General features: G+C 44.1%; 1 protein-coding gene across 2 annotated transcripts in view; it reads left to right on the forward strand.

The window, feature by feature from the left end:
- The first annotated feature begins 10868 nt into the window (after positions 1-10868).
- The window catches only part of MINDY3 (MINDY lysine 48 deubiquitinase 3), a 28999-nt gene continuing 24044 nt past the window's right edge, over positions 10869-15823 (forward strand). Inside the window, exons 1-2 of one of the 2 annotated variants that reach the window (XM_081969618.1) lie at positions 10869-11001; positions 11590-11720. In XM_081969618.1, the coding sequence (XP_081825744.1) occupies positions 11630-11720 (91 nt within the window). In that variant the 5' untranslated portion in view covers positions 10869-11001; positions 11590-11629. The remainder of the gene's footprint in view (positions 11002-11589; positions 11721-15823) is intronic. The other variant, XM_081969619.1, reaches the window with a different exon arrangement.

A 15823-nucleotide genomic window follows, 5' to 3' on the forward strand; every position in this document is an offset into this window, starting at 1 on the left:
CTCCCCTGCTTCCGGAGCCTGTGACAGTAGAAATCACTGCGTGGCAGTTGCAAACTGCCGCGCAGTGTTTTCTTGCCATGTGCGCAGCCGCGCACCTTACCAAAAATCGGGACTTTTAAAAAATATCGCGGGACGCGGAACAAATTATTAAAAATTGGGACTGTCCCACCAAAAGTGGGACATCTGGTCACCTTAATTTATTATGAATCATAATTGATTGAGAATTATCATGGTTTGCGTTCTTTTTGGGAAATCTTGAATGGTTTATGATAAAATCCAATAAAATAGAGCTATGCCGACCTGCAAAAGGAATCTTCAGGTTTATTGCAATCTCCACCATCATCCACAACCAACATTCATTGCTTTCAAGATATAAAGTAGTTCAAATAATCATTGTAATGCTATTGTCTGATCTGGCCTACCTCAAATGATCAATAGTCTTGATCAGAATGCTCCTCTTTGAACTAAGAATCATATGTGGTATAAATAGTTTTCAACCATAATGCTAAATTAGGCTTTAGGAAATTATACAGACTGAGCCAAATGAAGGTTGGTCAATAAACTATGATTAATCAAATCATCTATATTTTTCCCATCATGTCCAATATTGCCTAATTTATGATAGCAGCTCGTCAAATATATTAGCAACTCTGGAAGGAACTGCTGAGTGGCATATTTGTACTGATCTGTTCTAAATCCAATGTTATTCAATATATTTATAAATAATTTATATGAAATGGTACAATAATATTATAAAATATTATTATGAAATATGCAGATGATACAAAGATGGTCAATATATTTTGTGCAGTGGCCAGATTCCCCATCTTATTATATATTATTTATTGTATAATGTAATTCTATCTAGTTTAGTTATAAAGTATAATATTATGGGCTGTCTCGACTTGGTTCAGAATCAGGTAGTGCCTAAAATCAATCTAATCCATCAATCAATAAAATGCGCAGGACGGCAATTTTTTAAAAAGTCTGTATCAAGAGTCACAAAACACTTGGCAAGCTGAAACAATGAAAAAGATCCAGCAAGATCCAGTAAGGTGTAACCAGGGGTGGGTTCCTGCCAGTTCTAACCTCTTCTATAGAAGAGGTTCCACAAATCTACAGTGCCGTTTAGAACCGGTTCCAGCTCTCTCCCCCCGCCCGTCCACACATCATCCAGATGAAGAGTGAGAGGAGGAATTCTGGGAGTTGAAGTCCACAAGTCTTAAAGCTGTCAAGTTTGAACATCCCTGGGGTTTTTTTTTCTAAAGGATTATGGGTGCAAGGGTCTTGTAACTTGACAGCTTTAAGACTTGCACACTTCAATGCCAGAGTTCCTGAGCCAAGCAAGAACGTTGTTAAGTGAGTTTCACCACATTTTACAAGTTGGCCACGCCCACCCAGTCACATGGCTGGCAAGCCACTCTCACCCAGTCACATGGCCAGTAAGCCACTCCCACAAAGCAGGCCACACCTACAGAAGAGGTTCTAAAAAAATTTGAAACCCACCACTGGGTGTAACCATTTCAAAATTATTTATACCAATTGCGAAATTTATATGGATTGTATGGAATAAGGCAGGGGATAGGAGGCTATACAAATCTTTTTTAATAAATATATAAAATCCTAGGCAGGAATATAAGATGGAAGGATGGGACCTGGCAACCGGTGCATGCAAAATGAGTACTTGGCAATTCTGTGAGCATGAATAAACAGAATATACACCTGGAAAAGAAAATAAATGTAATCGTCAGTTGATCAAAATGAAGAAAAATGGTTGTTTCTCAAAAAAATTGTAAAAATGTTATAATGAGATTGAGAAAAATGGAATATGTCCAAGAGACAACAGCCACAATGATAAAAGGCCAGGAACTAAAAAGCTAGAAAGAATGCTTGAAGGTAAGGCCTATCTCTAGCTCAGAGGAGAAGACTGTACGGAGATGTGAAAACTATCCTCTGTATCTGAAGAGATATCGTATTCAGGGCAGAATTGTTCCAGAATATAAGGCTGTGATGATGAACCTATGGTATGCTTGCCACAGGTGGCACACAGACCCCTCTCTGCGGGCACGACAGCTGTCCCGCCCCAGCCCAGCTCCACTGTGCATGTGCCTCCCACCGACCAGCTGATCCTCAGGTCTCTGCTGTGCATATGCAGGGCTGGGGTGCATGCACGGGGGGTGCTTGCATTGAATTTTGGGGCCATACGCCACGCACCACCGATACCCCATTTTGGATCTGGAAAGCCTCCTGCACCAACCTGGAAGCTAAAAATGGGCAAAAAGGGGAGGGGCACATGCAAGGGGGAACCCGGGGAGAGTTACGCATCCATGTACAGGGGGGTCATGCATGCATGAAGAGAAACACATTGCATTATGGCTGCAAGCGAGCGCGACTCACATGCTTTCGGCACGTGACAACAAAAACGTTAGCCATCGCTAGATATAAGGCAATAATCAATAGATATAAATTGTAAAGAAACAGGTTTTGGTTGGACATCAAGAAAGGGATCAATGGTAAAAGATATTCAACATTTGCACAGCTTAGATCTGGAAGGTAGTAAATATGATTGGTGTTAGATCAGGCAATGGATAAGCAGACACAGGCTAACAGTAACAACAGCTCTTTATTTAATACAAGTGTGAACAATCCAGCAAAGCCTGGGTCTGACAGCAGCCGTTTTATAGGGAGCTGTCAGACCTCTCAACCAATAGAATCAAACCTCTGTTCCCGCCAGAACAGAGGACCTTGGTGGAAACCATTGTTGCTATTGTAGATATCTAACACCCCTCCCCTCTTAGATGGAACAATCCTACTGGTGACGTAGTCATGCAGGTAGGCGGGCTTTTGTGTAGTTCTGCCTGACCTGCGCAGTTCAGTAGGAGGGTTGGACGGACCTATTTGCTCCGTAGCTCCGCTTGGTGGAAGCTCCTGAATCTTTCACAGACCGCAGCTGGAGCTTCTAGAGCCGGTTCGCTCGGAGCTCGCTGCGGGCCTGCAACACCACCAGATAAGTATTCCGATACCCTCGGGCTTGAGCTGACTGTAGGAGGAGCGAGCGGTTGCTCCGTTTGGGTAGAACTTTGGCTAACTCATGCAGGAGTTACCTCTGTTGATCTAAGGGTGGAGTTGGAGAGGTGGTCCTTGAGCTCTAGAATGTAAGAGCGAGGGCCGGTGATGCCTATCACTGTGGCAGGAATTCACAGAGTCCCCCCTGCGTAGTTGTGGGCATATACTGAATCCCTACGCTAAAATTCTGAATTTTGCTTGTGGAGTCTGGGGGCGATGAGGCAGAATAATTCGGGTGTAGCTGATCTAAGTGGGACCTTAGCCAGCGACCCATTAGAAGCTCAGAGGGGCTTCTCCCAGTGGTGGCACTGGGTGTGATGTGTTGAATTAGGAGGTAATGGTCAACCCAAACAAGTAATGGTCAACCCAAACAATCTCCCTGGCCCATCCTAGAGAGGGTCTCTTTTGCAGATCTCACCATTCTCTCCGCCTGACCATTGGAGCCGGATGGAATGGTGCGACCAGGGCATGCCGAATTCCCTGGGCTGATAGGAAGATATCTAATGGCATGGCCGTGAATTGGGGCCAGTTGTCAGAGACCAAGACATCGGGCAGGCCGTACATGGAGATAAGTCTCCGTAGTACCTTGATCACCGCTTCTGCCATTGTGGAGGTCCTCAGGACTACTTCTAACCACTTCAAGTAGGCATCCACAACTACTAAGAAAGTCTGGCCATGAACTGGGCCAGCAAAATCTATGGGTACCCTAGACCATGGTGCTTGAGGATGCTCCCACTCCTTAGCGGCTGCCTCTGGGGGAGCTGGTTTGGACTCTTGGCACAGTGTGCAGGTAGCCACCCATTCTTTGATCTCCCTGTCCATGTTAGGCCACCACACACAACTCCTAGCCAAGGACTTCATCCTGACAATTCCAGGATGCCCTACATGTAAGCCTCTAATACTGCAATGCGCAGTTTGGGTGGAACAACAACCCGGTCCCCCCACAGTAAACAGCCATTAACAACAGACAATTCGTCATGCAACAATAGTACATGTTGAACTCAGACCCAACAGGCCCCTCCACACCCAGTTCATAATTTGTTTAACAGTGGAGTCTTTTGCGGAGTAGCGGACAACATTGCTTGACGAGACAGGACCAGTCTCTAAACAGTCAATAAGCAGGACTGGCATCTCAGGGGTAGGGTTTGCAAGAAGTTCTGGCAGCGGGCAATGACTCAACGTATCGGCATGCCCCAAAGTGGAGCCAGGTTGGTGAACAAGCCAGTAGGAGTAGGCAGCTAAGAAAATGGTCCATCTTTTCATTCGCAGTGATAATGACACAAGAGTTGGTCGGTCCCCAGCTAGAAAGCCCAAAAGCAGTTTGTGATCTGTAATTAGTTCAAAGTCCCACCCATAGAGGTATTTGTGAAATCTTTTTACTCCATCCACAGCAGCCAAAGCCTCATGGTCCAACTGGCTGTAGTTCCGTTCTGTGGCAGATAGGGTCCTGGAATAAAATGCTATGGGGGCTTCAGCTCCATTGGGTATGCGGTGGCTGAGGATGGTCCGACACCAAATGGTGAAGCGTCACAGGTCAGCACCAACGGCAGGGTCTGGCTGTACTGGACGAGGAAAGAATCAGCCAACAGGAGTCGTTTTACCACAGCAAATGAGGCAGCCTCAGCTTTTCCCTAGGTTCACTTTGCGTTCTTTGCCAGGAGACAGTGTAGGGGTTCAGCAATGGTGGCTTTCCAGACCAGTGCTGAAGACATCCTCGAACTCCTTAAATATGGCCTCAGCACTGTTGTCCTTCGGAGCATGCGATGTGGGAGCGTTCGTCACGGCGTTGATACTGGTTACCTTGAGGCCCAGGGCTTGGAACCAATCTAGCCCTAGGAGGCTTTGGAGGTTGCAGCTGACCACTGTCACTGGGAGTTTTCCGCTGAACTGTTTGAAGTTTATTCGGAACGTGTCTTGGCCCATGATGGGGACTTGGTTCCCCTAGTAGTCTCTTAGGTGGATGTCAGGGGTGTGAAGGTGTTGCTTTGTGAGGCTAGGGATAGCCTTATTCAGGGTCGACAATGGAATAACAGTCAGAGAGGACCCTGTGTCTATCTCCATTTCACATGGAGAATCCTCTATGAGGACAGTGACCCTCAGCTGTGTTGGTGCCTGGTGCGGACTTGTCCGATCGATGTGTGGTGGGTTACTCTGTTGTCCCCCTCGGGACGCCTTGGTGGCTTCTGCCAGGCCCCTTGGCTGGGCCTCGGCTGGCGGTGTGGTGTGCTTCTAGGCTGCCAGGCTGTGGCAGGGAATTCGCTCCGGCATACCTTGGCGATGTGTCCCGTCTGTCCGCGTCACTGACAGGTCATGTCTCTGAAGCGGAAATCCAATCTGGCGTGATCTCTACCACAGCTAGCACAAAGCAGGAGATGCGGCTTGCACAAAGCAGGAGATGCGGCTTGAATTTGCGCGCCAGCTGGGCGTGGCTACTGCGCACGTGTTAGCTGTCATCTTCTCCCCCCTCAGAACTGTCGGGCTCTGCAACTGTTGGGCTCTGCAACCTCGCGATGAAAGCATGTGTTCTGTCACTGCGTTAATTGTTTGCTAGCCAAGCTGAAGATTTACTGCGCAGGTCATAGGTCTTATCAGCAAGTGATTTACTGTGCATGCTTCTTAACACGTTTCTTAATACATCACACATTCCAGAGACTTCTGATCTTCTGCCAAGAAGGTGGGCGACAATTGCTCTTGCCAAAATGTAACAATTAGATAGATTTGTTTTATTTATTTTTTTATATTAAAGTTTGTTTTCATTAGAACATGTTATCGGGTTTTTATTTCTTATCTGGAGATATGCTAACAAGGAGGGCTGGCGATCCACACCTCGATCGAGGGGGAAGGGAAACTTTCCATTCCTTCTCATGTTCTTCCGCACTTCTGGGGCCGTGCTCTGGCCCTGCAATGCCTCGGTCAATTTGACGGGTGATTCTGATGCCCTGGCTTCGTCCAGGGCCATTTGCAGAGTGAGGTTTGACTGTGCCAGCAACCTCCTCTGAAAACTAATGTCCCGTACGCCGCATATTATGCAGTCCAGAATCAGCTCATCCAGGTCTTTGAACTCACAGTATGCGGCAGCCTTATGGAGTGCCGCGACATAATCATTTCGCCCTCTCTCTGGTTTCTGATATTGAATTCATGCCAGCGAATGTATTTAGACGGCTTCGTTGCATAATGGGTTTTTAGCGTTAGCTGGAGCATGGACCAGACGACCGATTGCAGTGGTGTCGGCTCTGAAAGGTTCTTTGCTGTCTTGAACACTTTCCAGCCACAGTACCTGAGGAACATGTTCTTTTTTCGGCTGTCAGGCAGGCCCATGAGGTCATTCGCCTCTAGGAAGCAGTCGAATCGAAGCATATATGATTCCCAGTGCTCAGTAACTGGGTCATACGGAGTTGGTGGGGCGTGCATAGCCATTTTTTCGTATAGGGGGCGATTCTAGTTTGCTGCTCAAAAATGGCTGCTTGAAGCTGCGCTGACTTCCGGGCTGGATATACTTGCTGGATTTTCTGCACTCTTTTTGGATCGCCTAGTTGCCTTCCAATCCCATCCTTGTTGCCAGTGTTAGATTGGGCAATGGATAGGCAGACATAGGCTAACAGTAACAACAGCTCTTTATTTAATAGAACAAGTGTGAACAATCCAACAAAGCCTGGTTCTGACAGCAGCCCTTTTATAGGGAGCTGTCAGACCTCTCGACCAATAGAATCAAACCTCTGTTCCCACCGGAACAGAGGACCTTGGTGGAAACCATAGTTGCTATTGTAGATATCTAACAACTGGGAAATTTAAACAGTCTGGATGATCTTCTGTCAAAGGTGTTAATAATGAATGCTTTAGTAATGAATATATTACTGAAAAATGTAAGGGACTTTTGCACTTGGTATCAGTTTGGAAATGACTTTCCAAAGATCTTTGAACCTTTACACTACAAAGTAAAATATGGAAGACCTCTCTCCAAATGCCATATAAAATTGAATTTAAAAAGCAGCCTTCAAGTCACTCAGAGCTAAAACTTCTAAACTCTTACTACTTCTTGATCTCATAGTCCAGGAGTGTCAATCTCGATTTTGTTAAGGGCTTTATCAGGCTGTGTTTGACCTCCGAGGGCCAGGTAGGGTGGGCTGGCGTGTGGCCGGAAATGGGTGTGACGTGGGGTAGGCCAGGCTGGGGTGGACATGGCCAATGTGGTATTTGACACAGACTCAAGATTTTGGCCTGCAGAGGCACCACGGGCCGCTCTTCTGATATTTCCAGGCCAGCATCACAGGCCAGATCTAAGCAGCTTGCAGGCCGGATGTGGGCTGTGGGCCTTGAGTTTGACACCTCTGCCATCGTCTGTATGGCACATTGCTCCTATCCATTGAAAGAAACATTGCAGGAATGGCTCCAGATGTTTGTACGTCTTTAGGAATACCTGTTCTGAGCTACAAAAACTGTATGATCACTAGATGCAATAAAAACCACAGAAAACTACCCTGCTTCCCCAAAAATAAGACCTTCCAAGATAATAACAGGGCTTTTGAGCGCATGCACTAAAATAAGCCCTCCCCCCAAAAATATTGCAACACAGCAGTAGCCATTAGGTGACTATACTCACTGCCTCCTGCACCTCAAAAATAATAAGACTCTTATTTGGGGAGGTCAAAAGAAAATAAAACCCTATCTCATTTTTGGGGAAACACGGTATGATCAGCCATGGGCTGGAAATCTAAATATGATAATCTTCATATTATGCATGTATTGTAAAATATAACAAAGTATATACAATTAAAGATAAATTAACATTGAAATCAAAAATTTACAGTTCATCCCTAAATACTCTCAAATGCCATCTTAACTAGCATTCAGATACTACTACTGATGGTACCAATCACGATAGTGGTTTTTTTTTTTAAAAAAAATATTATTTCTGAAGCCAATATTGCTTCCAAGATGAGAACTTGAACCAGCATATAGAAATAATGAGGCTCAATTTTCCCTCCTTTGTTAAAAATAGGACACCAGATGTTTCTGGGACAGAAACCTTGGATTGGCTGAATCTGATTACAGATAGTCTTAAAGATACCCTGATGCCAAACCATATAGGACTTTAGAAGTTAAAATCAGCACTTGGAATTGCACTAGAAACCTAGGGACAACTACTTGATGGCTTGCAAATTGTATCATCCAAAGTCATGTTTTTAGCCTTCATCTAAGTCTGAAATCAAACTAAAACAGATAATCTGTTTCCATTAAGGTAGTCTAATCTTACTGCATACTCAATCTTCCTTAAGAAGGTTGGACAATAATTTTGAGACACAGATTCAAAGAGAATCTCATAAAGAGGCTACAACCACAGCTCTTTCAACGATGCCATAACATAGCCCTCTGCCAAAGTGGGGCCTTGGAAGTGTTAATACCATTTTATAATGCTTGGTAAGGCCACACTTGGAATACTTCATCCAGTTATGGTCACTATAGGTTTGACACCCCTGCTCTAGAAAGAGTGCAGGCAAGAGCAACAAAGATGATTAGGGGACAGGAGGCTAAAACATATAAAGAATGGTTGCTGGAATTGTGTATGTCTGGTTTGATGAAAAGAAGGACTAGGAGTGACATGATAGCAGTGCCCCAATAATTAAGGGGTTACAACAAAGAAAAGGGGAGTCAAGCTATTCTCCAAAGCACCTAAGAAGAAATGGATAGAAACTAATCAAGGGGAGAAGCAACTTAGAACTAAGGAGAAATTTCCTGACATTTGGAACAATTAATCAGTGGAACAACTTGCCTCCAGAAGTTCTGAATTCTCCAACACTGGAAGTTTTTAAGAAGAGATTAGACAACTATTTGTCTGAAATAGAATAGGGTTTCCTGTCTGAGCAGGGTGTTAGACTAGATAAAGCAGTCACCAACCAGTGGTCTGTGGATCACTAGTGGTCCATGACAAAATTTTGTTGGTTCGCAGAAAAATTATTTGCATTTTTATATTGCACTAAATACTATTGATCTTTTTTTTTAAAATTCATATTAGTGGTCCATGGGATTTAAAATTATGAATTTAGTGGTCCCTGAGGTTTGAAAAGCTGGCGACCCCTGGACTAGAAGTCCTCCAAGGTCCCTTCCAACCCTGTTATTCTATTATAAACTTCTAAAATCCACCTCATCATGCTCCTTTAAAGGAGCCAGAAGGAGTATGGGTGAAGGCCACAGATAAGAGAGAGGTCATACCAGAAAGCATTGCATTAATTTTTTCTGTGTCCAAAAGCTGTTCCAGATAACATAGCAAGATGTCTGTCACCCATTTGACTCCATGAGGATTCAAGACCTTGGTAAATCTGAGCAAATGTATGGGCAAAGGTCTTTGCAAAAAAAAAAAAAAACAGTAACAAGAGAACTGTTCTTAGTTCTCTTACAAAGGAGTCACAATAAGCAAAGTTTTTGGCTAACATTCCTCCAATGCAGTGAGGAACGATAATGTTTTACCTTTAAGTAAAATCTAATCAAAGAAAGAAGCAACTTAGAACTAAGGAGAAATTTCCTGACAGAACAATTAACCAGTGGAACAACTTGCCTCCAAAAGTTGTAAATGCTCCAACACTGGAAGTTTTAAAGAAGATATTGGATAATAATTTGTCTGAAGTGGTGTAGGGCTTCCTGCCTAAGCAGGGGGTTGGATTAGAAGACCTCTAAGATACATTCCAACTCTGCTATTCTATTCTAAAATGATCTTATTGTCAAGGTCTATGCTTTAAGCCATATCCAGTCTTACTCAAGTCTAATCTTTCTTGAGGTATCTTGAAATTTCCTCTCCAGTAAACCCACAAAAAACATAAGCAGCATCAACAGAAAGGGGAGAGGGAAAGGAAGAGAAGGGGAAAGGGAGGGAAGGAGGGAGAGGGGAGAGGGAGATAAGAAGAAATCCTACTGAGAGCCAGGGGTTCATTCCTGATAGGTAAAATCAACTACTAGGTAACCAACAGACTTGCCAGCCAATCTCTGGAAAAGTCCACAAGAACCCTTCAACAACCCTCCAGATTACTCAATATGCCCGAGCAGATGCTCATAATGAATCCTGCAACCCTGCAGAGATTAATACAACTATTTTAAAAATAAATTCATTGCAGCATATTGCATTTTCATAAGATCTACCTTAAATATTTTTAAATAATTAACAAATAAACCTTGCAGTGTTTGATTTTGTTTTGTTGGGACATCAGGTTAATCATTTTCTACTGGCCTCAATATGTCGTGTTCTTCTTATCTAAGAGAAGAAGAAAAAACTTCCATTAGCGTTGAAGAATTTATGTTAGACCTAATTTATAAAATTTAGGATTCTTATTGGTTTTTCCTGAGCGAGATTAAAAGTTTTGTTATGTGCTGTTTTTTTTAGGGTCTCGTATTTGCTTCTTCCGTCCTTCCTTTTGCAATCTTTTCAAGGAAAATCAAAGGACCTCGGAAGACTGTTCTTGTGAAAAGTCCTATAATCCATTTGTACGTCATTACATTAAAAAAAGCCCTCAAACTGCAATAAGAGCCGGATAAGATTTTATTTTTTTCCATCCACCTGTGTCCTTCTATTTTTTTGCTTTAATTGTCGCTCGCCGCCCACTCCAGCTGGTTCTCTCGCCCACTTCCCATCCGCGATTGGTTGGTCTCCACGCTCGTCACGCAAAACCCTCCAATCGGATCCTACCCGGTCCGGTTCTTAATTGGCGCGTGTACGGAGTTTCTTCCCCGCCTCGCTCTGATAGAGTTCGAATCCAGGAGCCTAAGAGGGCGGGGGGAAGGGGGATTCACGAAACCCGCTTCTGATTCGACCGCGCGCTTGCTCGTCACAGGCTGCTTCAATAAGAAGCGCCCGTACTTCGCCAGCCTTCCATTCAATGTTCGCAGCGAGCCTGAGGGAAAAGAGTGAATTGGTCCTAAGTGAGGAGACGCGGACCGCACAGGTGGGTAAGTGCCGAAGGATGGGGAATTACCACAGAGGCACCTCTGAGGCGGGGAAAGGTGGGAGCAGCTGCGGCGGCCAGGGACGGGATAAAGGAGGGTGGAATAAGCTCCTTTCCTCCCGAGCGAGCAGCCTTTCCTTCCTTCCCCCCCCCCCCCCAACCCGCCCCCCGCAGCGTCCTTTTGCTGCTGGCTTGGGACTTTTATTTCCCGCAATGTCCAGGCTACCTACCGGCCGTGGATTTTGGGGGATGTAGTCCCAGCGCACCGGGACAAGCGCTGGGATGGCAGGGAGGCTGCAATGTTGAATGTTTGAAGTGGTCTCGGTGCGGAGAGAGGCCGCTGCCGGTCTTGGCCTTCCACCGCTGGGAAGGTGATGGTGGAGGGGGGTGTTAGGTGGAGAGGGGACGCCTCCGAGGCCGGATCTTCTCCGGGGCATCGCTTTACCGCTTCTTTTTCCTTCTTAGGCCCGGCAGCCCGGAAGGAGCCGCCTCTCTCTCGACGCCCGCCGAAGACTCACCTGTGCCCGCCGGTGTTCACCTCCTCCCGGTCTGCCTGTCTTTTAACTGCCGCCTCCGTGTGGTTTCCTTTTAGGTTTCGTTTCGGAGAGCCGTCCGGACAGTGAATCGCCTCCATGGCTGATCTAGAGCAGATAATCCCCTTGGTGTGGGGCAAGAAGACCTCGCATGGCCTGGCAGATACCATCTTTTGCCGCTGGACACAAGGTATTGTGGTATACTGTAGTACACAAGGTATACTTCACTTCATCCTCCTTTTTTTTGGCTACAGGAGCCTGTACTCAGGTCTCCCTGACATCATCCTCTTCCCCCACCCCCCTCCTCAGCTTCTTCCAGGAAAATCATCCTTCAAAAAGTCTCTCCATCCCATTTATGTTTTTGGTTTATCTTCACACAGGATTTCTTACACTAACCTTCCTCTTTGGTGTCTCGGGGAAGGTAACTGTATAGTATTAAAAAACAACAACACTGGTCCTATCAATTCAGTTTGAAGGCGAAGAAAATTGATGCTTGTTCGCAGCCAACTTTAGTTTTCTTACTCCTCCGTCCTCCATTTCTGAATTTTGGTATTGTCTTTTCTTTCATATCTCCTGCGATTATTTTGTCCTTTCCAGAACCTTTTTTTTCAGAGTGAGTAAAGAGTAGGCAAATATAACAGGAGTGTAATTGAAATGATTAATGGATATATATATATATTTTCTCCCTCCCTTTTATTGGAATTTAGATATTTGGTTAGATCATAGTTAGGAAACTTTGTTTAGGCATCAAAAAAAGTTGTATTTACACAAGGTAGTTATATTGCTTTAGAAGAACTGAAGCAGATCATTCCCCCACTATTCCTTTGCTTCTGTCTTTACACAGGGAGTAATTGTTTTCTCAGCAATGTTAAATAATGCAGCTGATTTCACATAGTTAATTCTTAACATCTGGATTTGTTTCTGTTACAAGCATTAATTGAAGGTCTTTGACTCTTGCAGTGGCCAATCTAATAATTTTTCATACTTCTGCTAGGGTTCTTCGGTGTATTCCTGCATACAAAAGTTAGTTTTGCCTGTCCTTTATAGAAGTGTATGTGTGAGTTTGTGTAAAACTCTTTGTTATGAATTGTTGGGTATGTTCTCGGTTGTGGCTTTGGTTTAACAGGTGTCCTACAAATCTTACCTTCTACTTTCTACTTTTTCAGTTTAATCAAAAAAATTCAAATCTCTGACTGGGTTCATTTAGCATAAATCAGAATGGTTTATCTTAATAATGGCTAAATATATGAATATATGCATTGTGATTTATAAAGTATAGTTCATTAACTATGCTTGATAAACATGCTGAGTGATCCTAGTAACCAGTATTCTGTTTTGTTTTTGTTTAGTCGAAGGGGTACAGTATATATGCAGTCCCTTTTTTGTCTAGCAATTAAGATATGTTGATATCTAGAGGCATTGCATAAGTAATTTAAATGTTTTCTCTTTTGAAAACCATTGTGGTTTTGAGAAATCTATTGGGGAGTATAGTGCATATTAATTCACATCAATGTGATTTGGCCATTTGGATTCAATTGGCAGCACTATTATAATATCCAGCCTGAAACACTATGAGTCATGCAAATCCTTTCATGTTTCAATATAACAATACAGGTGGTCCTCAAGCTATGACAGCAGTTTAATCTGGTATTGCTGTTGCTAAGTAATGTAGTTGTAAAGTATGGTATCACATGACTTCTTCAAATAGGGAAGACAATCTTAGTCCCAGGTACTTTGTAACCCACAAGATGTGTGAGTGTTAATAGTAAGCAGCAGGAGTCCCAAATAAGGAGTGTGAAGGTACTGGGGGGGGGGGGGGGCTGGCACAGATTGCGCATGAGTTAGGGGCTAGGGCGGACTTGGAAGGTCTTGCCATATACAATCACAGGAAAATCAGGGCTGGATGGTGCAACATGAGCACATGAAGGCCAGAAGGATTTAGCAGAATAACCTGTGACTTTCTCTGGCAGCTGCTGCACTGACCAGCAAGAAAGCTGGTAAATAGCAATCATGTGACTACAGGACATTGCATTAGATAAAAAAATACTTGTAGTTCAATGTTGAATGGTTGGTACCAGCTGTACACTTATTGGATGCGACCATAACTTCAAAGAGCTATTGAATGAGTAATTGGCGGTGAAGACTTATCTGTGTTAATTCTTTGTCCAAAGTGGAAGGTTGTCCTAATTCAGATGAGACTATGTCTCTTATTTAAGTAAGAACAGTTTGTTATTTATTGTGCTCTGTGAAGTCTGAAATAGTTGCATACTGATGGTACTAAAGTTATTACTATTCATTCAGCGACCATTTGAAATTATGGCAGCACTGAACAAAGTTACAGCTGTTGCAATGGCCTCATAGTTACATGATCAAAATTTGGCAGACCCCTGTACTTAGGAGTGCAAAAGCACTTCAGCTTCCTCCACTCCCAATCTCCATCCTTTTGGCTATTCCATATTCACTGGCTCTGCCAGTCTTCCCACCCTCTAGGGGGAAAGTAAACACTGACCTGCTGAGCCACACATTGCCTGGCACTTTGCAAAGTAGTTGCTAGACATGCTAGGCCCTCTTCCAAGGCTGATTCTATCCTGTCAAGTCATACCAGTAGCCAGTACAGTGACTTAGGGACTACATAGAACCTCTAATAAAGAGTTGACTCTGTCACTCATGCCCTGCCTTGCAATCCACAGGACCCATAATTGGCATGGGTCAATGCAAACAATAGCATTCAAACTTCAGAAGATACATCATAATATATTGTCTCACTCACTACAGTGGGCTCTGCCCAATTGGTACGATCCTGTGCAGATATTAGTATTCTTTCAGGTAGTATAATAAAACATGAGCTTGATTGCCTGGGGACACAGTCATCAATTTATTTATATGCCAAACCTGGAAAAGTGTCACGTGGAATTTGATGTTCCACATAAGTGATACTTGTCATACCTGCTGAATTAATGTATCAGATTTGTCAATATGATCCTATGCTTGCAGAGCATTCTTGAAACTTTCCTTGTATTATCCTTGCAAACTATTTGTATTTTGTAAAATATATAGCTCTAAAATATCTGCATAATATTGAAATTGTTAAAATAGTTTGTCTCATACTTTGGCTTTCAATTAATTTACGGAAAAGATATAGAATAGTGATAAATTTTACCTTTCAATTCAAACAGTTCATCTCTGTGGATTGGGAATGGCCTTCAAAGTACAGAGTACAGAGTATTAAAAGTACTGGTAATCCTTAGTTTACAATGGTATTTGAAACCAGAATTTCCACCATTAAGAAATGTGGTCTCCTGACCCATTTGTGTCAGAGGCACCTTTTAATGTCTTCTGTGTTGAAAGGATTAGCCGGTGAAATCATTGTTGCCTGGGAGACCCTGTCTCCCATGTGGGCTACTTTCATATCCCTTCAAGAAACTAGAACGAATGATTGGAGCTCACTCTGCCACCCAGCAGCACCCAGGTCTTGAACATGGGCTTGCTAAATTTCAACCCACTGTCCTAACTAGGTGGGCCACTGCATTCCTTAGCAGTGTGGTCACAAAGTGCAGCATCACTTTGATTGAATCGTTTAGGGACCACAGTCCCAGTAATCCTCACTGCTGTTGTTAGAAACTTGGATTGTTAAGCCAGGACCTCTTTCCAACTTCCTGCAACTTCCAAAAAGGAAAGTTAGTGGGGAATCAGACAGGAAGTGAGGTCTTGGGCTTGGGTGGCTGCTGCCAGGGTCAGAAGTATGGCACTAATGGCTGCCCCAATCCAATACAAATATGCAACTGCCCCAGCCCAGTGGTACAGTGTTACAACCACCACAGCCCAGCAATGTGCAGTTAGCCCTGTGCAGTGCAAAACTTTAACTGCCCCAGCCATTGGCCTGCAACAGCCACAGCAGCATGAATCCTAAGTTGTTGGCACCTAGCTGCTCCGAGTCAGCAGCATGGTGCAAAGCAGTCATGAAGCTGTAACTGCCCTCTGCCCTGCATTCTGCTGCCCCATCTGTCCTTCACTGTTGTCTTACTTCCGCTGTTGCTGAAGCGTGCCCTAGTCCGTCTCAAGGCAGTTGCTGGCCATACAAGGTTTTCTTCCCAAGGTCTCGCAAGATATGTACCATACTGACCTGGGGAAGAATGCATTGGCCTGGCAGCGGTTGCTTTAAAGGGCAAGGCTGGGTGTGCTTTGTTATCAGTGGGAGCAAGAAGACGGAGAAGGTCAGAGTCTGGGGAGTGCAGTGGACCAAAAGGAAGAGATGGGGAGGGGGAGTTCATGATATGCAACCTGCAGTTGTAA

This window comes from Natrix helvetica, assembly GCF_964273705.1.
Source record: "Natrix helvetica genome assembly, chromosome: Z".
NCBI classification, from domain to species: domain Eukaryota; kingdom Metazoa; phylum Chordata; class Lepidosauria; order Squamata; family Natricidae; genus Natrix; species Natrix helvetica.